This window comes from Pelecanus crispus, chromosome 5 (genome assembly GCF_030463565.1).
Source record: "Pelecanus crispus isolate bPelCri1 chromosome 5, bPelCri1.pri, whole genome shotgun sequence".
Taxonomy (NCBI): Eukaryota; Metazoa; Chordata; class Aves; order Pelecaniformes; family Pelecanidae; genus Pelecanus; species Pelecanus crispus.
The window spans coordinates 33,046,293-33,072,940 of NC_134647.1; the positions used below are offsets into that span (position 1 = coordinate 33,046,293).

At 38.0% G+C, this 26,648-nt stretch overlaps 1 protein-coding gene across 4 annotated transcripts; it reads left to right on the top strand.

Annotated features, from left to right (window-relative positions):
* SF3B1 (splicing factor 3b subunit 1) lies at window positions 1–24,280 on the top strand. Of its 4 annotated transcripts, none has more exons than XM_075710890.1 (25): window positions 8–114; window positions 6,968–7,134; window positions 8,474–8,575; window positions 9,278–9,392; window positions 11,253–11,332; window positions 12,547–12,714; window positions 12,873–13,107; window positions 13,895–14,107; window positions 14,511–14,632; window positions 15,292–15,489; window positions 15,582–15,683; window positions 16,423–16,602; window positions 17,064–17,150; window positions 17,279–17,549; window positions 17,828–17,973; window positions 18,062–18,208; window positions 18,371–18,496; window positions 18,902–19,123; window positions 19,372–19,554; window positions 19,651–19,762; window positions 19,852–19,972; window positions 20,402–20,533; window positions 21,415–21,687; window positions 22,184–22,400; window positions 23,666–24,280. In XM_075710890.1, the coding sequence occupies exons 1-25, from the start codon at window positions 87–89 to the stop codon at window positions 23,822–23,824; spliced, it is 3,906 nt and encodes a 1,301-aa protein (XP_075567005.1). In that variant the 5' UTR covers window positions 8–86; the 3' UTR covers window positions 23,825–24,280. The 4 variants fall into 4 exon arrangements, with proteins under 4 accessions (XP_075567009.1, XP_075567005.1, XP_075567006.1 ...); XM_075710891.1 differs by lacking the exon at window positions 8–114 and adding an exon at window positions 745–1,015; XM_075710893.1 differs by lacking the exons at window positions 8–114; window positions 6,968–7,134; window positions 8,474–8,575; window positions 9,278–9,392 and adding an exon at window positions 10,225–10,936.
* Window positions 24,281–26,648: the final 2,368 nt, after the last annotated feature.

The window sequence follows — 26,648 nt, forward strand, 5'->3', positions numbered from 1 at the left end:
CCTGAGTTCTTGGCCTTCCCCCAGCCTCGTAGCGGAAGTGGTGGGGCCGCGCCAGTTCCGCCTCGGCGTTGTTCGCTCTGGACAAAATGGCGAAGATCGCCAAGACCCACGAAGGTAAAAAGCCCGAAAAACACCCGCAGCGGCGCCCCCTGTAGCTGCGCCCTCGGCCATCGTCTTTTGGTTGTGTTTATTGCCGACTCGGGGCTGCGTCAGGCCCGGCTCCTCGGGCGGGGGCCGGGCGGGCTCGCCCCGCGGCGGGCGGGCCGGGCCTGTTTGTAATGGCGTCTCCGCTTGTGTCAGCGCCATGCCCGGGCCGCCGCCTCGCGCTCGGGGGCCGAGGGGGTGGGGCTGCGGGGCCGGGGGGGGGGGAACCTGGCTTGGGGGGAGGGGGGCGGGCACACACCTCTCGCTGTGCACGCGTGGGGGGAGCGGGTGGTGTGTGCCAGGCCCGCGCGGGGAGGTGAGGGGGGACGGCTCCGGTTTTGCTGACGGGGCCGGCGGCGCCGCTGGGGCACGGGTCCCTGCCGGGCTCCCGCCTGCCGACACGAAGCCGAGTCTGAGCAGCCCTTCCACGGAAGATCGCCCGTGGGCCGCTCCTCGCCTGCCATCACTGCGCGCAGCTCCCCGCCCCCGCGGGCCCGGCGCTCGCGTCGAGCCGTCGGCCGGCGCTCAGTAAAAACCGCGCCGAACGCCGCCTCAGTTTCGCATCATAAATGTCAATAGCAGGCGTTTATCCTCTTCCCCGAGCCCTTCGGCCTGGGTCCGCAGTAAACAGGAGGTGGGCGAGGGAGGGTGAACGGATGTTGCCCGCTGAAAGCCAGTATGGCCTGAGCTGTTGCTAAGCGTCGTGTCGACGTGGTGCTTGCTGAGAAAAATGCCCCGAAGGAGGGGAAAAAGCAGTGTGAAGTCTCAAGCATTTCAACTGCCCTTTTAGCACGGAGGCTTCCTGCCGGCCGGGTGTTTACGTAGGAAAACTGGTCTCTGAGTGGTTTGATGAGTGAGGCCTTTCATAGCGGTATGTTGTTATTCTCGGAGGTGCTATGTGGCTGTGTTCACTACTGCTTCCAGCTCTTTACAGCATGAATCAAAGCTTTCCTCTTGGACAATGTCTGTGGCTTGCTCTCCTCTTAAATATCTTAAGGCAAGGAGGAATAATTTTTAGAACTGTACTGCTTCTGTGGTTTTGCTTTTAGGTTTTTACTCATGTTTCTGTGTATGCTAGGTGATCTGTTGCGTTTTATATTCATGTACATCTGTAATTCACTAATCAAAAACTACATCTGGACTGTGGTTGTACACTGTGAGGTAGGCAGGGCACCCAGGTATTCATTACCTTTGGGGGTGGTAAGTTTTGCGCTAAAAAAACCTTTTGAAGTGGAGAGGCATCATCTCCTGTGGAAGTGAGGTTAATGTAGCCTTTAACACTGCAGACCTGATTTGAGTTTGTGGATGAAGAAAAGCTTAAACTGTTTGCCTCACTTTTTTAAAAATTTAATTTGATTTTATTTTTTAGTATTCTAGAACATTTTTTGTAAAATTACAGAAATTGTCTTGTTTATGTGCTGTGACATGCATAAGGCTTGTATGAGGTACTAGCCAAGTGAGTATTGCCTATCACAGTGTTCTGCTGCTTATATTACATAAAGAGCTTTTAATAATAAAATAGGAGAATTGTTGTTGGTTTTTAACTTATTGCATATTTATTGAAGGAAATGGCGGTCCATTGAACTTAATGAAAACATTGGCATGCTTCCAGTTGCATGTGTTTTGATTAGTGTTGTATTGGAACAGGTTTTAGGGGGGTGTGGGTGATTTATATAAAAAATTATGTATAACTGGGTATGATCATGTAATGTTGTCTTTCCCAACGTGGAGGTATTAGCTGAATGAATAGCTTATTTATTTTTCTTCTGAGTTCTGTCCTATTTTACTTTTTTCGGTTCCTGACTGATTTTCCGAATTGTCTTAAAAGATTTTTCACGTTTGTTAAATACTTGTTGATTGATGTGTTCAAGACAACTTGAAAGAGGTCTCAAAACAGTTTGAGATTGTTTCAGTTACATAGCTTAAGGGGGGTACTCTTTGTTTTAGGCTGAGAAGTAAAGTTCTAAATGGCAGCTTATAAAGCCTTCAATAAATGCTTGAGTTTTGAATGCCGTCAAAGGTAGGTTTTAATTTGCATCTTTTTTTTTCTTGCTCAGAAGAGAACAAAGAGATCTCCAAACATGAGAGACCTAAAATGTATGAGAGTGCTGAAGTAGCTAGAAATAAAGCTGCACAGGGCAAGCGAAATGTGCAAAAATATGATAAGGCATGAAAACATAGAAACTATTTATGCTGTAAAATACTACTTCAGAACAGGGTCTGAGCCTACCTTCTTTTTTCATGCTGAATAACGTCTTGCACTGTAAACATTGCAAGCAGAACCACATGTATGGTGATGGAGTATATATTTTGAGAAAGGCTATCATGATCTGGCTGTGAGCTCTATTTTCAGTGACTTTGAATTAAAATGTGTTGACTTTAATATGAAACATTTATGGTATATTTCAAGTCAACTGTGCATGTTAAAGTTACTTCTTTTAAAATACCAAAATATATTAAATAGAGTAAAATACAGAAAAAGGAATGATCAGTAGGCTATTATCCCCGCCCCCGCCACGTTGGGTGTGTGGTTTTTGTTTTGTTTTGTTTTTTTTTTAAATTCCACTCCATTTACTGTCTTTCTGTCTTTGACTGAAGTTTCTGCTTGTGTCCTGGTTGACTAAATCATCCAAAAAGTACTTTGCTTTACACAATGTATTTTTAAGCTTTGTGGTTACTCTTTCATAATTTGATTCGTATTTTAAGTGCTTTGTTAAATAGGGTGTGAGCTTTTTCAAGAAAGTGCCAGTTAGATCAAGGAAGGTAAACACATCTTTAATGAGAAAATAGTCTTTTCCAGCTAAATGTGTGATGCTTTCTAAACTGGCAATCAGGCTACCTGTGGCTGCAGAGCTTTTAGACCTGGTTAAAGGGATTTTGTGGCATGTCAAATGGGTGTTCTCTTCAGAGTGCTTCATTTAAACTAGCACTTAGAGACTGCATAGCATTAGTTGAAAATGATGGTAGTCATAGGTGGGGGTTTGTTAACCCTATAGACCCTGTGCAGACTTTCTTTTATAGTATAGATAACCCAGCAGGTTTTGCTGTAAGAAAATGAGAATGCTCCTTAGTCTGCAAACAGTTGTAGTCATTGTAATTTAAAGGAGAAGGCCAATAATAAATGAGCTGTACCCTCTTCAGTAAATATAGCTATTTGAAAAATAAAATAAGAGAACAAGGTCTTAGTATGTAAAGTGTTGGTAAGAACTATTAATAGGAAAATATTTTTTTATTAACACTTTTGATGCAGAAATCCCACAATTGTTTTAATGGACCCTGTTGATGGTAGTAGTGGTGGGAGCCCATGTACAAGCAAATCTCTGTGGCCCATCCTGCATGGCAGGGTACTTACTGATGCTTTAGTTGGCTGAGCTTTATTTGGCCAGGTTGATTCAGTGGACAGATGATGGAAAGGCTTTTGCATTGTAGGCAAGATCTGTAGGCTTTTTTGTGTTGAAGTTGGTTACAGCGATGGACACGCAATCAGGACTTAATATGCTACTAAAGAGGCAGTGTGGTGTTCTAGTAACGGCTCTTTAGAAATAAGAAACAATGTCATTGTACTGTACAAGCACTTGGTGCTAGTAGTGTTGTCCTTGGTAGCAACAGAAGCTTCAGGTATTCCCTTTCACCCCAGTGCTGCATTGCACCAGGCTGCAAAAGGACTCAGGAACTTGATCTGCACTTTGGAAGAAACGGAAATAACTAAAAAATCTGTGAGAAAAGTATTTGAGATTTATCAGTTCTATAACCATGCCATAGGACGACTTCACAAAAATGGATTGCCTCAAGATGACACTAGTAAACAGGATATGTGTGGTATGCCTCTGAAGATGGTCAGAGACATTTGTGGGCAAGACAGGGATCCATAATTCGGCAGTAGTTTCTTTCTGCTCCTTCTCCAGGAAGTAGCGTATTGGGGAGCAGCGTGTCTCAAGTTCTGGACTCACTGGAATCCCCTATGCTGTGCAGGATTTTAGGGAGAGCTGGATGTACCTGGGGGCAGGATTCAGCAGGTGATCATGGCCAGCAGTATAAGGCTTTTGTCAGGTTTCAGCTTCTCCTGAGTTCAAGGCAGATACCATGAGTTTCTGTAATGCAGAGGTGACTGTCCAAGTTACCCTGTTCTAGATATCTGCAAAAGTTTGATGGAAGCCCTTAGCTGTCTGGAGCAAGATTCTCCTTATCAGCTACTATGATGTATCTTCTGTGCGTGGGACTCTTGATCAGTTTAGAAACATACTTCTGCTTTTTCTTTCTTTCCCCACTAGACCACTGCAGGAACTGCAGATTTGCTGTCAGGTTAACTGTGCTTAAAGTGAAGTCAGTGTTTCTAACTGCCAGTCCTGCAGGCTATGCATGGACAATTAATCCTGCTACTCTCACTCATAGCTATATAGCAGAGATTTGTCAGGTAAAACTACATGTTCAGTTACCTCTATAGAAAACATGCCTTTGTACAGGAGGCAGAATTTGGCTTAGTGTTGTGGGTTTGTTTTTTTTTTTTTTATTAGTGGCAGTTTGTGATAAGAAAAGGACCCAGCCTTGACTTTAAGTCTTAATGTTCACAGGGCTGACAGTTTAAACTTTTAAACTAAGCAATTCTGATCTGCAGTCTTTCAATTAATCACACCCACCCACCCCCCCGCCCCCATTTATGTTTCAGGTCCAATACTTTGGATTAGCAATAATATTACCTTTAAGAAAAAAGTATTCTAATCTTAATTTTTGCCAGGTTTGTTAGCAGATGTTCTAGTATAGTGTCTTTTGCAAGATGTCTTGGTGGGAAAACCTTGTGAAATCTATTCACCCTGAAAAAGAGAAATTAACAACAACAACAAAAACTAGTGAATCGTAAAGATTTAAGATTATTTGTGAATAGAGTTTCCTGTAGCTTTTGTAAATTGGCAAATTTCCCTCAAGTTGATGTAGAAGGCAATACCACTTCAGATGAGAGAGGGTGAGTCACAGAATCATTGAGGTTGGAGGGGACTTTTGAGACCATATAGTCCAACCCTCCTGCTCAAGCATGATCCTTGGTATTCCTTCAGCCATTAAATCATAGAATCATAGAATGCTTTGGGTTGGAAGGGACCTTTAGAGGTCATCTAGCCCATACCCCCTGCAGTGAGCAGGGACAGCTTTAACTAGATCAGGTTGCTCAGAGCCCCATCCAACCTGACCTTGAATGTTGCCAGGGATGGGGCCTCTACCACCTCTCTGGGCAACCTGTTCCAGTGCTTCACCACCCTCATTGTAAAAAATTTCTTTCTAATGTCTATTCTAAATCTGTTCTTCTTTAGTTTAAATCCATTATTCCTTGTCCTGTCAAAACAGGCCTTGCTAAAAAGATTCTCCCCATCTTTCCTGTAGGCCCCCTTTAAGTACTGGAAGGCCGCAATAAGGTCTCCTCACAGCCTTCTCTTCTCCAGGCTGAACAACCCCAACTCTCTCAGCCTGGCCTCATAGGAGAGGTGCTCCAGCCCTCAGATCATTTTGGTGGCCCCCTTCTGGACCCGCTCCAGCAGGTCCATGTCCTTCTTGTGCTGAGGGCCCCAGAGCTGGACGCAGCACTCCAGGTGAGGTCTCACCAGAGCAGAGCAGAGGGGCAGAATCACCTCCCTCGACCTGCTGGCCATGCTGCTTTTGATGCAGCCCAGGATTCGGTTGGCTTTCTGGGCTGCAAGCACACATTGCTGGCTCATGTCCAGCTTTTCATCCACCAAATGCAACTCTTGGGTATTTTTTTGGCCATGAAAATAATTGATCTACTGAAATTCACATTGTGTGGATAGTTATCTTTATATATCTGTTGAATCAAATAAAATTCAGATGGAAACAGTAATAATTTTTACAGTTAGCTGTGCCTTAATATACCTACATCACAATTACATTTGTTGAAGACAGTTGGATTACTGTAACTTACTTTCTTATTGCATTACAACAGGTAGGAGGAAAGCATGGTTTAATTTGGTTCCTTGTTTTCTGGGTTAACAAGTTAATGTTCTTTCCGAAAGTACCAAATCTCTAAAGTCAAAGATGGCCACCAGAGTTGATTAGAGTCAGACCCTGATACATTAAAAGAATAACAAAGCTCCCATTTGTCCGTTTGAAGGGTAAGCTTTTTGTTATCCAGAAGAACAGTAGACTCTCCAAAGATGGTGATGCAGGCAGGAATAGTCATGAGTAAATAATATTTGAGCTGCCAGAGTGAAAAGAAACAGGTCCTAACTTCCTTTTTTTTGTTAACTTGGTATCCAGTGGCATATTAGAGGTTTTTTTTTTTTTAATTTGTTCAAAGATAACACAGCTTTGCAATATGTTAGACAACACAATACAGTGGTGTTTTATTAAATGTTCTCAGATTTGTCAACTCATGCAGTAGCTCTTTTGAACAGATTTGTTTAAATTAGCAAAATTGGTTTGTAATTGGTGATAACATTTTGCAAGGCTTTTTTAAATGAGAGGATTACATTTGTTGAGAAAGTGTTGTGTTAGTGTAGTGTTGAGAAATATTACTGTGGTGTAAATTACCTTCTCTGCTATCTCTGTTGGAAGATGAGATACATTAACAGTGGGTTTGAATAGCTTGCTTTAGGCCATACAATTGAAGTACTCTGTGCTGGATAATATTACAACTTAAGGAAAAGCTGCTTATAAACATTGTGATTGTATAGTTTTATATCATGTTTGTTTATTTCTTTAGAGATAATAGTTGAAATTGGGTGAAGAACTCAGTTTGCTGTACATAGTAACATGAGTATTACATTTTGTGTGTATGTGTAAAAACACCTGATTTTTTTTGTGTGTGTCTTTACCCTAGATATTGAAGCACAAATTCGAGAAATTCAAGGAAAAAAGCCTGCTCTTGATGAAGCACAAGGAGTAGGCCTTGATTCCACAGGATATTATGATCAAGAAATTTATGGTGGCAGTGACAGCAGGTTCGCTGGATATGTCACTTCTATTGCAGCAACTGAATTGGAAGATGTAAGTGATTTTATGTGTGTGTTTGTTTAGGGCGTACATTCTAAGTATTTTGGAATTAATTCTGAATAATTTTTATTAGCAGTTGCTGAAGTAAAAGCAGTTACTGTCATTTAAAGCCATACTGGACCAAATATGTCTTATCTGGGAAGCTCATAAGTTCTAAGTCTGGCTTGTACTTTATGAATTGTGCTTTGATAGTCATGTAGGCCTAAGCAGAAGTCAGAAAAGTTGTGGCCTGGTACTTAATCAGTGTTAGTCTTGGCTGGAATAATTAACTTTGTTCTGTTGTTGTTGCCAAGAAGAAGAATGATGGGGGGAAAAAAAAAATCTAATGGAACTTGGGCCAACAAACTTAAGTGACTATTTTAAGATTTCTATTTCTGCTTCATTTCAAATTTCAGAGCAATTTTTGAGAATTGGCCTTTTCACTGTGCTAATGTTCTCCTTATGTATCCTGCTTGTAAGATTACTTTATGTTAATTTCTAATGTTAAAAATTTGACCACATTTTCAGTTGCAGGAGCAGTCAGAAACTACAGTTCTGACCATAAATACATAGGCAACTACATATTACACTGAGTGAATTATGTTTTCAAGAGGAAGGAAGATTGTTATGTTCAATTTCGTACTAGTTGATATATCTTTTTAGTGATGTACTGCTTGTCATTTGTAGACTTCTAAGGATTCCTTAATTAAAAATTTCCATTACAGGGTCTCACTGAAATCAGTTCATAGGTTTAAGAGCAGTTTCTCTTTTGGGTTACTGTAAATTATTGCACAGAAACTGGCTACTAATATGAGGAAACAGATAGCAAAAGCATCTTGCACATTCTGAGTACTTGTTATTGCCATTGTAATAGAGAAGGTATAACTACATTAACAATATATTTCTGAATTTTTCACTGTTTCTGAAGTTTTTTTGTAGGGTTATTTACTGAAGTTTTTTTCTATATCTAGCTGGCTTTTAGAAAAAATGGTTTGAATTTCCATGCACCAGTTTTCACATGTCAACTAGGGAGCTATATCAGTAGTGCTAATATGAAATACAGACTTGTTGTCTAACTAGCGTAGACAGCATACTTGATTAAATGTAACGTGTTGCAGAATACTTGAGTCTTGTAGAGAAAAAGTTATCTTTTTAGTGATGTGGGTAGGTTTATCTGATTCAGCAGTTTGGGAGTAATAAAACAAGCTATATGAAAAAGCTTGCTAAAATTTGGAATTAACTATTGTAGTTGTCAATTTTTATGTTTTCTATGACCACAGTATGTTAAGTTGACATTATTTTGTCTAAACATAGTATCAGCATGACAAATTTGCCATGTGTTTTTTACTGACAGGATGACGATGACTACCCTTCCACAAGTTTGCTTGGCCAGAAGAAGCCAGGGTACCATGCTCCAGTGGCATTGCTTAATGACATACCACAGTCTACTGAACAGGTACATCTTAATTGAAGGCACAATAAAATACTGTTGTAGGTATTAGGGGAAAGAAGTGTTACAGTTTTTTGAGCCCAGGTCTTGTCTTCTGGAAATACAAGGTGTATGTGAAGGGCTATGGTATTTTAATTTTGCTGTAAGCTTGTTACTGCTTTAGTTTAGAATTCCACAGGGTGATAAAAATTGGCACTTCTGCCTGTAAAGGCAATGTGGGCATGTACACTAAACTATTAAAAACTTTTTTTTTGATAGGCTAGATACTTCAAAAATGAAAATAGCTGGAAAACTTAATGTCCTTTATACTTCTGTTTTTGTGAAGAAAATGTAATCACTTAGGTTTTATATTCCTGGAGTATTTTTCTGTGAAACTTAAAAGCATATGAAGTAGCGTAAGTCCCCCTGCAAAAAGAAGGGGAAGGGTTGACAGTATGAAATGCTTTGGTAACAAGTGAGTAAACTTCTTAAATAGCAAATTTTTGTCAGAAGTTATTTCATAAGAAATTCTGTGTTAAAAAATAACATTCCAGGTACAGAATTAAAATTTATATTAGCATAGTGTTTTGACATTCCTGCACAGTTGAGATTAAAGATAAAGTAGGCCTTTTTATTAATACTGAAAATGAATGCAAGCTTATGGTCACCAGACACTTTTCATATTGTTCTTCATACATATGTGACTAACAAGCTTTTTTCGGTTTTTAGTATGATCCTTTTGCAGAACACCGTCCTCAAAAGATTGCGGATCGGGAAGATGAGTACAAAAAGCACAGGCGGATGATGATAATTTCCCCTGAGCGTCTTGATCCTTTTGCAGATGGTAATTTATTTTGACTTTTCTATACCCTTTATGAAATTTGTTGTCTTTAATTGTCTTTAGCCCTTTGATTTCTGTTGGCATGCTTGTAAACTTAGTTTTGTTTTAAACATCCCCTTTTCATAGAGATTTGGTTGAAAACCTAGATGCCATATTTTTCATCTTTATAATACAAGTTTTCTTTCCAGGTAGAAGGACGAGAAAATAATGAGCCATTGCCATAGAAACACAAAGGGTTAAAGGTTTCTCTTTTCTTTTTGTTTTGGGTTGTGCATTATGCTTTGAACAACTTGTGTATTGAGTGCTCAAATTCTTTCAGTACCTTGAAAGTGTTCATTCCAAGTCATAGATTTACAGGGTTACTCTTTTGAAATGCTAGTTCTCAAAATAGAGCACCTAATTCTTACCATCCTATGTAAACTTAGGTGGTATAGCTAAAAGAAACAGAAGCATATATAAGACTTTGATACTATTAATAGTTCAAGTCTGTTCTGATAATTTTAGAATACAAGTCAGGAAAAGGGGTATTAGTGGGTCTGACAGAAACTTTCTTCAGGTGAGTGAGTTTCACGTGTGGCAATAAGGTGCCTGTTGGCTTAAAATTAGTAGCTATTTTGCAGGTTTTACAAATGAGAATTTCAGCCTGCATGAATTAATAGGGATATTAATTATTTTACTTGCTTAATTGTAATTGATATAAACATGTATTGTCAGAATTCACAGGCCCATACTAACTGTCCTTAATTTCTTTCCTACAGCAGTACTGCTATATGCCAGTCCTGTCTGCATTCTTAAGGGTGCAGTTCAACACATCCTGTGTAGATTATGGTGAAAAAGTATTCCAAAGGAAAGTCCTATCAAAGCTAGTGTCAGAATGACACAGCCAATTGGGCAATGATCTTCAGCATAGAAATGTTTAAGAAGTTTATTTTTTTCCCTAAATTATAATGCTATACCACTTGTATAGCAAATCTGCACATTTTTCTTAAAGAAAAGTGTTTTACTTGACAAGTCTCATTTTTATAAATTTGGGCTTCTTGTAAAGTATTTATAAGTTTAATTATCGCAAGATACACAGCATAAAACAACATATGGTATACAAAACCCATTACCTGTGAGTATGATTGTGGTGGTATATGTACTGTATTGCATTCAGCTCCCAATCACAGTTGTACCTTGAGAAGAAAAGAGGGGGAAAGTGTCATCAAACAGTTTTTTTGGGTTTTTTGTTGTTTGGTTGTTTTTTTTTTTTTTTTTTTTTTTTTAAATGAAGCCCTTTTACAATATGATACTAGAAGATCTGGGAGACGTGTCCAGATTTGTCGAACTTATAAATGGGTCTTTATGATAAAACATTTTGAACAGTACTTAGGTACGCAATAGTTATTTATAGTCAGATAACAACTAGGATTTAACAGCTTACACAAGGTAATGTTTTGAATATAAATATCTTTCCAAAGTGTTACTAATGGTAAAGAGATAATTTTCTAGGCTTCTATTCTGCTGCTTGAAGTCAGAACTGCTGATGGAGACAAAGGCACGAAAGTGTACGTATTCCGGATTAGCAACCCAGGAACCCATCACTTCTGAAGACTCTTAACTCTGTTGTCATTTTATCATTTATATCGGCTTTAAAATATTTGTTTGAAACTGCAGTAGTTATGTTTGTGTTCAAACAGGTTAAATTGATCAGCAAACTGAATAAACGTAAGATACATGTAATTTTTAAAATTTTCAATCAAAAAGTAAAATTAAATGATCATGGAATAATATAATATTAGAGCAGGACAATAGAAAAAGTCAGTAGTTTCTGCTTATCCTGTACTCATTGTGCTCCATTCCTGTTGCTGTTCTCTTCCGCAGGAGGGAAGACACCAGATCCTAAAATGAATGCCAGAACATACATGGATGTTATGCGTGAACAGCATTTAACAAAAGAAGAGGTGCGTGGAGGGGAGGGGTTTCCACCCGAACTTAGTTTCATTTTACAGCCTTTGAAAGCATGTTAAGAAAGTGGGAACGGAAATTCTGTTGACTTTGTCTTGACTTAAAAGTCCTTTTCTTTGGAAAATCCTGTTCTTCAGATATTGAAAGTCAGTAGAATTTAAAGATGAAGGTTTTGAAAAACATCTGTTCTATATAATACCTAAACAATGGAGGGAGAAATAGTCTCATATTTTAATCTGGACTTTTTTATAGCACTTAGACCTTTTGCTGTTTATTTTCTTTCAGAGGATGAGAGACAAAAACTAACAGTCACTGAGGGGTATTCTGTGTCAGAGATGTTTGTTTTTGTGAGCTTTGTGTAAAGGGAATCTAGGGAGGTTTTAAAAGGCTTTTGTTGAATCACTTATAACACATGTTGCAGTACTAAGAACTGGTGTAAGGTTGACATTTGGTTTTAAATATTTTTTTTTAAAAAAAGTAAAAGTACATGCTTTATTTATGGCTATTAAAAATTCATTTTAATAGGTAAGAAGATATTGGTAATATAATAATATTTCTTGTGTAATAACAAGTGCCATCTTGTTAATTGGAGCAAGATCTTGTAGTTCCAGTGACCTCTGTAGATTTACCTTGATTTACCCTACTTGATTTACCTTAGTTGAGGAGTTAGTTCATAATTTTGACAGTCTTACTGTTGATGGATCCATTGATAAGTGAAAAACAGCCTGGGTCAGTGTGCTGTTTTAACAATGTCATCTCAGAATTTTAAATAAGAATTTCAGGGCGCTTTTATGTCATGGGATATAACTCACATGAACACATTTTCTAACTCATCCACCTTTAATTTACTGAAGTGGTATTTGTTTGAAACAGATGTGTAATCCTTTTAAGGTGTACATATAGGTGGCAGAAACTGATAGCATGCAAAATTTTCCATGAGCTTGCATTTGTTGTAATAATGGCTTTTATAAGAACTCAATTTAAAAACAGCCCCTCCAAACACATAGCTGCTCTGTCATTATAGAAGAATTTAAAAAGAGAATGAACTTGAAATTAAACCAGTAGCTAATTGCATGTTATTTGAGCAAAACCTCAAAAAATAGCATAAAAAGATACGATACAGCTGAAAAATCTCTTTTAAAGGTATGATCTGAAGAGGCCTTCTTAAGAAATCTGTTTCTTGTGTTTGTCTTTTTGTGCCCTTGAACAGAGGGAAATTAGGCAACAGCTAGCTGAAAAAGCTAAAGCTGGAGAGCTTAAAGTCGTCAATGGAGCTGCATCTCAGCCACCTTCAAAACGCAAACGGCGTTGGGATCAGACAGCTGATCAGACTCCTGGTGCTACACCTAAAAAATTATCCAGTTGGGATCAAGCAGAGGTAATAATCCTAGTGTTCATCAGCTTACCTACAGCAGACATTATTAATGCTAATCTTCTTGAATTTCAGAAGTTTCTTACTTCACTAAAAAAGAGTAACTATCAGTCTTTTACTGTATAGTATGAGAGAGATAATACTTTCGGTTTTGTCTTGTATAGACTCCGGGACATACACCATCTCTGCGATGGGATGAAACTCCAGGCCGCGCAAAGGGTAGCGAAACTCCTGGTGCCACACCAGGCTCAAAAATATGGGATCCAACTCCCAGTCATACACCAGCAGGAGCTGCAACACCTGGACGGGACACGCCTGGTCATGCAACACCAGGCCATGGAGGTGCCACTTCCAGTGCACGTAAAAATCGATGGGATGAAACACCTAAAACAGAAAGAGGTATTTATGGCAAACTGGAAAGCACATAGTAAGTTTAAAATGGTTAATTGTATAGGATTTTTTCACCTTAAGTAGACAGTAGGTTCAGAAGTCAGGCAAGAAGTAATTATATTCTGACATCTAGTGGTTGATGTGAAGTGGTGTTTTTGTCTTGAGTTTGTAGCATTGAGTTCTCCCTGTTAGCTTAACTCGCATCTGTGAAAGCACCTTGGGTCAAAAATTGAATCAAAGTTTTGTGGTATATCTAGTGACTGCTGCAGGTTGAGATTGTAATGTGTAAAGGAGCTCATGTTGAATTGCTTTTTGTGATACATTTGTGTGTATTGTTTTTGAACTGTTTAATTTTTTTTGAAGAGGTTAGCATTAAAATGTTCTGGAAGCATTTTCTCACCTGCCTAATTTGAATTAGGCTCATGTGTCAGAGAATAGTGAAACACCATTGTTTGTTAATACTTTTATCAAGGGAATACATGGAGTACTTTGTCTAATTTCTGGAATATCTGAGTTCTTTTGTATTTTTTAGAATTTTATCTATATACTAACATTCAGCAAGAAGATGACGTGCTTTTTTCATAAAATGAAGTTCTGTTAGACGTTTTTAGTGTAACACCTGTGTCTTTTCAGTATTCACCAAAGTAGTCTTTTTATCTAGTGTATTTGTTTATTTGATACTTGTTGATTTATGTAGACATGAGGATGAGATACTGAAAATGGGTTTGGATATTGATACTATAGTTGGAGTATATACTGTTCAGCTTTCTGCAAAAATTGTTTTGTTTTTTTTTAGATACTCCGGGACACGGCAGTGGATGGGCTGAGACGCCTCGTACAGACAGAGGTGGTGACTCCATTGGTGAGACACCAACCCCAGGAGCAAGTAAAAGAAAGTCACGATGGGATGAAACACCTGCTAGCCAGATGGGTGGCAGCACTCCTGTTCTGACACCTGGCAAAACACCCATTGGTACACCAGCTATGAACATGGCAACTCCTACACCAGGTAAGCCCAGTCCAGTCTCTAAGGCTTCGCTTTCTTTTGTGGAAATGAAACATTTACCTTTATATTGCATTTTGAAATAGACTTCTGCCTAACATGCTCTCCTGCCTGTATGAAAACACTCAGTATATACTCACTTTACCATTTTTAATGCCCACAGCAACTCGGTTCTGGAGGGAAATCAAGACTAAGGTTGTGTGTCTGTTCGTGTTCAATTTAGTTGGTAAAAAATTGATAAAAGGCTCTCTAAAAGTTTGGTATCTTCCTGGCTACAGATTTCAAGTGCTGTGGAAACTTTGGCTCAAGAGAGCACTTAAGGTTAAGTAAACAAGTCATCTCCTTCTGCGTACAGAAGATTTTTTTCTTTAAATCCTTTTTTGTTTAATTTTTTTAAATTTGAATATAGGTCATATCATGAGCATGACTCCTGAACAGCTGCAGGCTTGGCGTTGGGAAAGGGAAATTGATGAGAGAAACAGACCACTTTCTGATGAAGAATTGGATGCTATGTTTCCAGAAGGGTATAAGGTAATTCAGCTGGATTAAAATACAGCAGACCATGATGGGGTGTTTTTCTGCCGGGGATATTGATTTTTTTTTTTTTTTTTTAAAAACAAGTTGTCCCAGAAGTAGAACGTTTCACACTAAGTACTGACTATTGATTGTAGGCATTTGTTCAATTTGGTTACTGATTTATTGTAAATCCATTAGAAAGGGAGAATTAAAGGTGATCTCAAAGGCAAGTCATTATTCTGCTTCTCAGTGTTGGGAATGCCTGTCAAGGCCAGAAATGGACTCTAAATGGACTGATAAAAATATTAAGTCCAGTTGTAGAAAAACATAGAACAGAGTCACAGATTCTAAGTCAGCAAGTGTGCTGTGTTGATACAGATATGGAATTGCTTTCTTAATACTTTGTAAAGAGACTTCAAAGTTTATTATCCAAGCTCTCAGCAGTGGAAGTGAGCTTTCTTTTGAAATATCAATACGGGATAAGCACGAATACAAACTGTCATGGTGAATTTGTTTGTATTGCTGTGAACATGGGATCTAATGTATGTAATAACAGCTGCACAAATCCCCGAACAAGTAAAACGGAAGATACAAGTTTAGTAATGCTTTGTATTTGATGCCTTCCTCTTTTTATATCTGTTGTGATAAGATAGATTTTGTTCTTTCTTCTGTAGGTTCTTCCCCCACCAGCTGGCTATGTACCTATTCGCACTCCAGCTCGTAAGCTTACAGCAACTCCAACACCTTTGGGTGGTATGACTGGATTCCACATGCAGACAGAAGACCGGACCATGAAGAGTGTTAACGACCAGCCATCTGGCAATCTTCCATTCCTCAAACCAGATGATATCCAATACTTTGATAAACTGCTGGTAAATAAGATTTCACTCGTGCTGATTGAAAGTTTCCTGATTTCTTCTGAATATGTATCAATGCGTATTTATTTGTCTGGAATTATTTGTAGGTTGATGTTGATGAATCAACCCTGAGTCCTGAAGAACAGAAGGAGAGAAAAATAATGAAATTGCTTCTGAAAATAAAGAATGGCACACCTCCCATGAGAAAGGTAAGATGAATTGTCAGGTGCATTTATGTAATTTCATTTTTCAAAAACCTGCTTTTTTCAGGTTTTGTTTCAGTTGTCCATGGGGTTCTCTTTAAGATAATGTCCTAAACTTTAATATCTGTTTAGTGCTTTCTTCCTCTTCTATATCTGTGTGGCTTCTTGTTTGTCATTCAACGTAATTTAGTATTGCTGCTCTTTGTACAGTAATGTCAGTCGCTAAATAGTATATGGCTTTTTTTTTTTTTTCTTTTACAATTATGAGAAACTAGATTTATAGTGCTTTTTGCTTACAGGGCTTTGTAATTTTCTGGATTTAGCTTCTTACACTTAAATTAGCAGTGTAGCTCTTAGTTAAGTTTCAGCCTTACACGTTATGCAGTATATTAGCAGTCTTTTCTGCACAGTTTTGCTCTAAATTGACCATAGCACCAAGCTGCCTAGATGCAAGTAAGTGCTGTATAAGCTACTTTTCAGATGGAGGCATTTTTAATATTAGACCAGGAGTGTGCTTTTCTTGAAAAGTGAACATCTGGGAGCTGACATCAGGGTGTTTCTCTTCACACATTCATTTTTAAACAGATCAGCGTAAAATTGTTTGAAGTAGAGTTTTGCAGTGGTAGGAGCAAGTATTTTGAAGCCTGTGGTTACAGTGAATGACACTTTAACTCGGTTAATATCTACCTATTTTGTTCCGTGTTGTTTCCTTAGTTTAACTGATAGGCTGTTTGGTTTTGTTTAGGCTGCGTTGCGACAAATTACTGATAAAGCTCGGGAATTTGGAGCAGGGCCGCTGTTTAATCAGATTCTGCCTCTGCTGATGTCACCAACACTTGAAGATCAGGAGCGTCACTTGCTTGTCAAAGTCATTGACAGAATTCTTTACAAACTGGATGACTTGGTCCGACCATATGTACACAAGGTATGTTGCAGTTTACTCTTTCATCTTTGATTTGCTTTTTCTGATCATTGCTGGGAGAAGTGTATCTTTTATTTGCATATCAGAAGAGGATGATACCATGGGTTTGTTTGTTTTTTTTTTTTTAACAGAATTGGCTTTCGTATTTCTTCTTAAGCCAAACTATAAGTTCTTGTAGTGTGATTGAAGTGTGGGCTTTATAGTATTAAGGCATGATGTAAAATGATATATGCGCACTTGAGGGTGGGAATAGGATCTTACCTGATCTAGGTAGTATATCCGGGCCAGGTCCTTTTGAGGCAGAGAGCTGTAAAAAGAGCGTAATAGATTTAAATTTTTTTCCAATCATCATAAAGCTTTAAGCTTGGATCCATGGAATCATCTCTGTTTCATGCAATCTAGTAGGGCCAGAAATAATACTAAGTATTAATGAAAGGAAATATTAATTTGTTCATCTTTTTCAGATCCTTGTTGTCATTGAACCACTGCTGATTGATGAAGACTACTATGCTAGAGTGGAAGGCAGAGAAATTATTTCAAACTTGGCTAAGGTAAAGTTCCATTGTTCATTAAGGCACCAAGTTAGCTTACATATAGTTGCATGTTTATAGGCATGGCAGAAGAATTAACTGTGCTGTTCATAAATCTAATTGGTATGTTTTGTATGTTTTTCCTTCAGGCTGCTGGTTTGGCAACAATGATCTCCACAATGCGACCTGATATTGATAATATGGATGAATATGTCCGAAATACAACAGCTCGAGCCTTTGCTGTTGTTGCGTCTGCTTTGGGCATTCCTTCTCTATTACCCTTCTTGAAAGCTGTCTGTAAAAGCAAAAAATCCTGGCAGGCTAGGCATACTGGCATCAAGATTGTACAGCAGATTGCTATTCTTATGGGTTGTGCTATCTTGCCTCATCTCAGGAGCTTGGTTGAAATTATTGAACATGGTAAGTTCTGCTTTCCCAGGCAAAGATTATTTTTTTTTTTTAATTTACTTTATATTTGAAAATTTTTCATACCCCAGTGAGGCACAGTGATAGTAAGGTCCTTGTTTTGTGTGCTCTTTTGACACTGAGAAGCAGTTCAGCTGACTCTGAAAGAGAAATAGTGGTTCAGTTTTCCTGAAAATAAGTTTATCCCTCTTATACTGCCCTTCTGTTTTTGCTATTTTGAACTTAAGTGACCAGAAGTACAAGAAGCAATACTAAAGACTCTTCTCTTGCAGGTCTGGTGGATGAGCAGCAGAAAGTTCGCACCATCAGTGCTTTGGCTATTGCTGCTTTGGCTGAGGCAGCTACTCCCTATGGTATTGAGTCATTTGATTCTGTTTTGAAGCCTTTATGGAAGGGTATACGTCAACACAGAGGAAAGGTATATCTAAAATACTTTCTTTAGTTTGAACTGAAATGGATGTTTATCTTCTGCAACTCATTAGAGACATATTTCTGCATTTAAATAGGGTTTGGCTGCCTTTTTGAAGGCTATTGGTTACCTGATTCCACTCATGGATGCTGAGTATGCGAACTACTATACCAGAGAAGTCATGCTAATCCTTATCAGAGAGTTCCAGTCTCCTGATGAAGAGATGAAAAAAATTGTGTTGAAGGTATGTCAGTGTGATTGTTTAGCATTAATATCAAATGTTGTACGTTTTTCCTTTTCTTAAAAAAACAGAAAACCCCAAATCAAAACAAAAAAAAAAACCCTGCCACCCAAAACCCCAAACCCTACACAGAATTAAAATTGTTGGATTTTTGTTTCCTGTCAGGTGGTAAAGCAGTGTTGTGGTACAGATGGTGTTGAAGCAAACTACATTAAAACAGAAATCTTGCCGCCTTTTTTCAAACACTTCTGGCAGCACAGAATGGCATTGGACAGAAGAAATTACCGACAGGTATTTGGGTTTTTTTAGTCAGAAAATTATTTACAGTAGAACAAAATTCACATTAGAATGTTCATTCAGGCTAGGTGCTTAATTTTGTCTTGAAAAAATGTCCTGAAACTGAATTTTTTTTGGACTGGTGATTCAGAAGTTGCATAGCTAGAAGATTTCACGGGTTTTTGGGAGGCTATCAAGACATTTTACATCTCTGAATGAGTCTAAATCAGTTCTAAGGTGGGGTAGTTCACCGCATTTGTGTCATTTAAAACACTGGATGATTTCTAAAGTGGGCTTTTGTAGTTTATAATGGGCTTAACATGCATGATGCTGTTTCTCGTCTTCAGACTAGGGAAACTTGTTAAAAATCTACTTCCTGCATCTTGAAAATAATGCTTACTTAACATTTGTATATTTCAGTTGGTTGATACAACTGTGGAGCTGGCAAATAAAGTTGGAGCAGCAGAAATTATTTCTAGAATTGTGGATGATCTGAAAGATGAGGCTGAACAGTACAGAAAAATGGTCATGGAAACAATTGAGAAGATAATGGGAAATCTGGGGGCAGCAGACATTGATCATAAATTAGAAGAACAACTTATTGATGGTATCTTGTACGCCTTTCAGGAACAGACCACAGAGGTATGGCCAAGGGTATTTAGTATTTGGTTCACTTTAATTGTAAGCTAGCCTGCTGTTAGTTATACAGAAATGTATGCTTCTAAGTTAGATTTTTAGAATCCTTTTTAGATGTCAGTGCTCTAGTCAATGAAATCCAGAAACAAGCTCTGGAATGTTAGCATTTTAATAGCAATTTTAGATGATGTCAAGTTTAATTAAAATGTAGTGTTGCTGTTGGTCTGATTTTCTCTTGTTGTTTTTACACTTAGGATTCTGTGATGCTGAATGGTTTTGGCACAGTGGTTAATGCTCTAGGCAAAAGAGTTAAACCCTACTTACCACAGATCTGTGGTACAGTTTTGTGGCGTTTGAACAACAAGTCAGCTAAAGTTAGGCAGCAGGCTGCTGACCTGATCTCTCGTACTGCAGTTGTCATGAAGACTTGTCAAGAGGTATTGTATTGCCTTCTCCTACCAAATTTGCTGTAGTGTGTCACAGTAATGAGAGGGGGGGAAAAAAAAATAACTTCTATATGTTTTTACTTGTAGGAAAAACTGATGGGACACTTGGGTGTTGTGTTGTATGAGTACCTGGGTGAAGAATATCCTGAAGTACTGGGCAGCATACTCGGAGCACTTAAGGCTATTGTTAACGTTATAGGTATGTTTTTGTGTATTGAGTACATGCCTGTTCAAGAGCAAAATGAAAAGGTGTTATAAAACTAAATTATGCCCCTTTGAATTCAATAGGTATGCACAAGATGACGCCACCAATCAAAGATCTGCTGCCACGGCTCACACCTATTCTGAAGAACAGACATGAGAAAGTACAGGAAAATTGTATTGATCTTGTTGGGCGCATTGCAGACCGGTAAGCTGACTAATGATAAAATACTTGACCCTCTGTGTGGGCAGTTACTGTAGCAAAAGCTGAAGTTGAGTATCGGGTTTGGCATCTGGGTATTTATTGTCATATCTCTTGATATTTCTTAAGTTGTGCATAAAGCTTAAAATGGGATATTTAACAGATGGTCTGTTGACCGTATTGCAATGATACTATTTTGCAAACCCTTTGTAATACATATGTTGTCCATTTATGCAAACTTAGAATGCACACAATATAATAGATTTTGAGTACACTGTTAACCAGTAAAGGTCTAATGTTAAGATACCTAATTAAGGAACTTGCTTAAGCAGTATCCCTCTGTTGATAGCAAATGAATAGGTGCTGCAATTTATGTGGTTTTATTTTAAAACTGCTGACATCACCGAAGAGGTAACTCACTTTATTCTCTTTCAGAGGTGCAGAATATGTTTCTGCAAGAGAATGGATGAGGATCTGCTTTGAACTGCTTGAATTATTAAAAGCTCACAAGAAAGCTATCCGAAGAGCCACAGTGAACACTTTTGGTTATATTGCGAAAGCTATTGGGTAAGTTGGTTTAATGCTTATCCACTTCTAGACACAGTTATCTAACATAGCGATGATTGTGAGTTTTCTGGTGATAAATAGTCAAACTTCTCTACATTTAACATGTTAAATGTGTAGACTTGACTTTACTCATTTTGTAGAAGGAAAATACTGTCACCTATTCTTCATTAACATAGGGTGCTGCACTTCTGAACTAAATTTGTGGACTAGCAAGGTTAGAGTCTAATTTGGCAGTAAGAGCTGTTTGCCTCACGAATTTTTGATACTGTGATATGCATTCAGACCCTCTCTGTATTCTTTCATGAACTCTCCTTTCAATACTCAAAGCTCTCTTCTTTTTCCCCAAAGCAATACTTTTATTGATGCAAAGGATTTTTTACAATTAAGGTGATAGTGCAAGTCAGCAAATTGTAGAGTGAAGCACGATTCCCATCTTTATGCGTATTCTTAAATAAGTGACCAATTACTGACTTAATGCAGATACGGCAAGCAACCAAGGAATGCTGTAACTGCGCTTATCTATACAAGATGTTGCCTCTCTCTGTCCATGTGTATGGTTTCATACAAGTTTGTAATTACCTGTGGGATCAGAGTAATAATGGGGAGGCTACTGCTATCCTCCAGAGTTTTCAAGAGGCAGAACGGAAGGCAGGAAAAAAGCTAAGTCTAGAGAAAGTAAAAAATGTTGGTTATGAAAATAAGATCATGCAGTTGCTTAAGCTGTTTTACAGTTCTGTGGTTTAATGTTGTTTCCCAGTTATCTAAACTTTTTTTTGAGGGCTAAGCCATGCTTTTCTGCCACTTGCTGTTTGAAACTCAACTAATTTTATCCAAATCCTCACTGAATCTATTGACATGGACGCGCATGTTATCTCTTCCAGACCTCACGATGTATTGGCTACACTGCTAAATAACTTGAAAGTACAGGAAAGGCAGAACAGAGTATGTACTACAGTAGCAATTGCTATTGTAGCCGAAACCTGCTCACCTTTCACAGTGCTGCCTGCACTCATGAATGAATACAGAGTTCCAGAACTGAATGTCCAGAATGGTGTGTTAAAATCTCTTTCTTTCCTGTTTGAATACATTGGAGAGATGGGAAAAGATTACATTTATGCTGTTACACCATTGCTTGAAGATGCTTTAATGGACAGGTGAGTGCACTTCTTTCTATCTATGGTACCATAGTCATACATTCTAAGCCGTAGTCATATATTCTGAGTATACAGCTGGGTCTTAACAATAGCAAATACACATATTGTCCTAGTTTGCTAAAGGTGCTAAGTGACCAGCATAATTTGGAAGGAATTGTCTGCAAATAATTCAGATTATGCATTCCTATTTTACTAATACTTATGAACATAAAAATGATACAAGCATCTTGAGTCAAGACTTCTTACATTCAAACTGCTTTTGATAATTTCTATTGTTAGTACTTTTGCTGTGGAACTAGAGCGCAGTAATTTGTCAGAAAACTCCATCTTCTTTTAATTTACTGATTTTTCTTACTCTGCCTCTTGCTGTCAGTAAATATGGGTTAAAAGTGTATATTAGTGTTTTCAAAAAATGTTACTGAAAAGAGGCTTTATGCTTGTCCAATCACGTTGCTTCTAAGTGTAATTTATTAAAAGACTGTTGTTCTCTTTGCAGGGATCTTGTACACAGACAAACAGCCAGTGCCGTGGTGCAACATATGTCTCTTGGTGTTTATGGGTTTGGCTGTGAAGATTCTCTTAATCATTTGTTAAATTACGTATGGCCTAATGTGTTTGAAACCTCTCCTCACGTCATTCAGGCAGTCATGGGGGCTCTGGAGGGCCTCAGAGTTGCTATTGGTCCCTGCAGAATGTTGCAGTATTGTTTACAGGTATGTCCTCACAGGACTTCTGTGCAGGAGACAAAAAAGTCAACTGAAGATGATTTCCAGCAAAGGAAAACAGTGTGGCTTTTTGTCTCTTTGAAGTATTCTTTAAACACGGCATTCTGTATTAAGGACTTCGATAATTGAAATATACAATAAGCAGACGTTTTTGGTATTGTACATTGAGGAACTTGCATAGAAATAGCAGGTAACTTAGAATATAAATTGGCTCAAATAGCCTGGCACTCTGACTTGTAAAATGGAAGCATCCCACAAATTTTGAGGACTCTAACTAATGACTGGGGAATAAATTAATAGTGCAAGGGGTTATGAGAATAAGTAACAAGTGAGACAAATAAACGAGAGGATAGGCTTAATATTAAACCAACATTATTTGTTGTTAGCCAAGAAAAACAGTTAAGACATTTAAAACTGTGTAAGAGTGAAGCACTAGAAAACAGTGCTTTGATCAGAATTTATACCATTACATCAACACTAGTCAGTTCAGCTTCTGTAAATGTGTATGTGACGGTAAAATCTGAAGGCTCCTTTTCTGTGTAATTGCATGTAACAGTTCTTTCTGCATTGGCTATAGAATCTAAACTCACATAAAAGGTGGGAAGCAAGGATGAATGTAATGCAGATCAATGTAGAGAAGATGTGACAGCATTTTATTAATTATTTGCAGATACAGAAATTTCACTGTGTGGTGTTTTTTTTTATGTGGGAGGCCTCAGCATAAAGATACTGACATCAGTAGGAAGGTGAAAGAAGTCTCTTGCACAGTGTATTTTTTTGCAAATACTACTTGTATGTTCTTATTACGTAGAACTGTTTTTTCTAGAGCTTTCACGTTCTGCTCATTTTTTTAAGCTTAATAATGTTTATCTCATGTATTCTTATCTAGTGCTCTCTGCACAAATCACAATTAGCAGAGCCAAAGATAAGACTCAGTTCCAACCAAATATACTGCAGCAGGTTTTAATTTTTATTTTAAAAGAATACAAAACTAGTAATACAGTCAGTAGAATTTCTCCCTGCAGAAAAGAGATAAGAAAATCTGTCTGTAAATAATACTTTGTTACTACTTGCTAGTTTAGATAGTCACAAAAATTGGGAAGGACGCATTTAGTGTACCTTCTTTGTTATAAGTGATATTAGTTACTATAATTGCTTTTTTTAAATGCTTATTGTGCAAAACTTGATTAAATTCAATAACAGACATTTAGACCTTAAGCTTTTAATAAATTTTGTTTTGTTCTGTTTTCTAGGGTTTGTTTCACCCTGCCAGGAAAGTCAGAGACGTTTATTGGAAGATTTATAACTCAATCTACATCGGATCACAGGATGCTCTGATAGCACATTATCCAAGAATCTATAACGATGAAAAGAACACCTATATTCGTTATGAACTTGATTACATCTTATAATCTTCTTGTTCAGTTGTTTGTGTGTAATGCACAGCTGTTCTTCAATTAAATGCTTCAGATTTGATGATGTAAAATTTTAAAATATTGGAGATCAGTATAGAGCTGGTCAGAGGCAGAGCTAGGAATCCAGTAGCATGATTTTTTAAATATGTCCTTGTTTTTTTGATGTTAAACAGTTAAAGCCAGTAGTGACCAAGAAAACAGTGATTACAATGTACTGGAGGGATTTCATTTTGGATTCATCTTTATGAAGATTTAGATTTCATTCCTTGTGTTTAAAGGGGAAGTTTATTTGAGAAATAAACATTTGTGTATAAAAACTAATTTGTGTGTGGTTTTTGGACAGAGGAGCTTGTAAAATGAGTCCCTTTGGATTAAGTATTTGTTCATGTAATAAATAGGTGGCATAAACCATTTTAACCCTTTTTGTCATCCCCTAGCTTTTGAATAAATAAGAAAAACGTACAAACTGTAGTTAATGTGTTATCTTTGTCATGCAATAATCTAGCTGTAGTCTGGCTGATGGTTGTAGTGGCAGTTTACTTTCATGGAAAAAGTAGTGTTTAACTGCTTGTTGTTGTTACTGCTTCATCTGCGGTATCCTGGTTGTGGGGATGGATTAGCTTGTTAAATTTTCAGAAGTTAAGCAGCTTATTGTAAATGACGTGTAAACCAGTTGTGCGAATTGTACATATTGATCACATTTAGCATGTCTTTTAGCGTGTATGGCTGTACAAAAAGCCAACTAATATTTATAGGCAGTGCTATAATTCCTATAAAGAGCTAGGAAAGTAAAGTAATGTCCCCAGCACCTGAGATGAGGCAATTTCTAAGTGTGTGTGTGACATAGGAAATACTTCAGCTTGAGATAAGAACAGCATTTTATTTCCTCACTTGCCTTTTTCCTTCTGTGCATCTACTAAAAAGAAAAAGGTCTTGATATCTGACAGTAAACCACATAAAACACAAGGTTAAATCATTGTGGTAGTATTGCACATTATCGTATGTTCATAAGGTAACAAAAGATAGTAGTTGGCTATCAGACATGTTGTTCTGAGAGTCCTTGATTCAAGCTGAGTCATTAAGTTCCATCTTACCAAGTTCAGTGCAGGGTTGTTAGCTGACTTCTTTCTGCTGTTTTACATAAATGTGCAATTCTTTAGCTGTTCAGCATATAAGAAAATTCCACTGTACCTTTCAAGGCCTAAGTGTTTGTTAGGGGCTTGGGGTGGCGCAATGATAACTTGGGACCCTTTTGTTTATGAAGGTACTAACTCGTTAGGAACTGAAGTGACTCTTTTCAGCAGCGTGTTTTATTCTAAAATTCTTCAGGTGAAAACAGCTGGAACTTCCTGAAGTTTTTATTGCTGAACTGTTCCCTCGCAGGGTAACATATGCATTCTAGCCTATTTCTACTGCTTTCTCATTTAACATTGTTTGTATTACAGATGGCCTGCCATCTTCATTTCTTCAGTAGTTGTGCAAGATAGGACCAAGCAAGTGTGAATAGAGAGGGTGGAGGGCTGAAAAAAACCCAGAGTTTTGAGAGACTAGCCACAAGAGAGCTCTGAAACAGGTAGGAGTGGATGATGGCTCATCACTTCTAGATGTGTCTTAGCAAAATAATTATTTTATAAACAAGTTGAATTGTAGCAATTTTCTAGTAAGATGGAGGGGAGCAACTTCGGCTAGTTCCCATTTTTGAATCTTTCAAGCTCATCACTTTAATTCTCAAAAGTCTTTTCATAAATCTTATTGAGGAAGATACAAACCATTTTTCTTTCCCAAGAAAAGAAGCAAAGGGGAAGATCTGTTTGATGAAACAGAATTGTACATAAAATTGCAGTGTTTATTGGTTTTTGGTTTTTTTTTTTTTTGCTATCCTGAGTATCTGGTATGAAATCTGGTTTGAAACAGCAGTATTGAAGTGCAAATCTTGATATGCTGTGTCATCAGTAGGCCTTTTTTTCCTTCCTGAGACTTTGGTGCATCTGTGGAACTCTTACCTGAAAAGGCTATCTCTGGGTCATACACTGTTTGGTGTGACTTTCTAGGAGCCTACAGCAGCTCTTAAAAGAATTTTGCCTGTGTTCTTTAGCAACCATACCAAGTTTTATTTAGCACGGGCAGATTAAGGGGACAGTATCTAAGAATACTGACTTCCATTTTTGTTCTGCCCAAGGGCAAAAAGTTTTGGGGAAGGAAGTAAAGTTACTATCTAGATATACTACGACATCCATCCATCTGTAGACAAACATGTTTCTTTTCCAGTACAAATTAATAATGAATGGGAAAGTCTTACTCTGAGTCTGTGGGTGATGCTCGCCTGCAGATTTCTGATTCTGGACAAGAAAGGGCAAAGTGTTAAAATGAATGGAAAGATTGGGTCACTGCTATTTAAATTCCATTAATGAATAATTAATTGTGCCATTAATATAGAAAAATAGACTCGACTAAGTAAACAAAAGACCTACTTCTGCTGTTTTGCTGCTTGTTTATAAAATGGGAGGCATGCCGTGGCTTGGCAGCTGAGAAGTTTACCTTGCTACAGAATTACTGTGTGGTGTTCGGTGCATACAGGTACAAGCATAAAATCCGAATGTCCAGAGCGTCTCTCATCTTCCTTATTTAGGTTTCTGTGTAAAGGGAACCAAGTGTTCCTTCCCAGCTTCTGCCCCCCACCCTGCACCCTTCTGGATTTACATACAGCTCCTAAGTTTATCAGTGAATTGCAAAAGAAACTCTATGGACAAAAGCCTCACTGACAGCCCCAATTCTTCTGAACAGGCTCATCCAGTATGCGGAATGAGGTGGAGGGACCTAT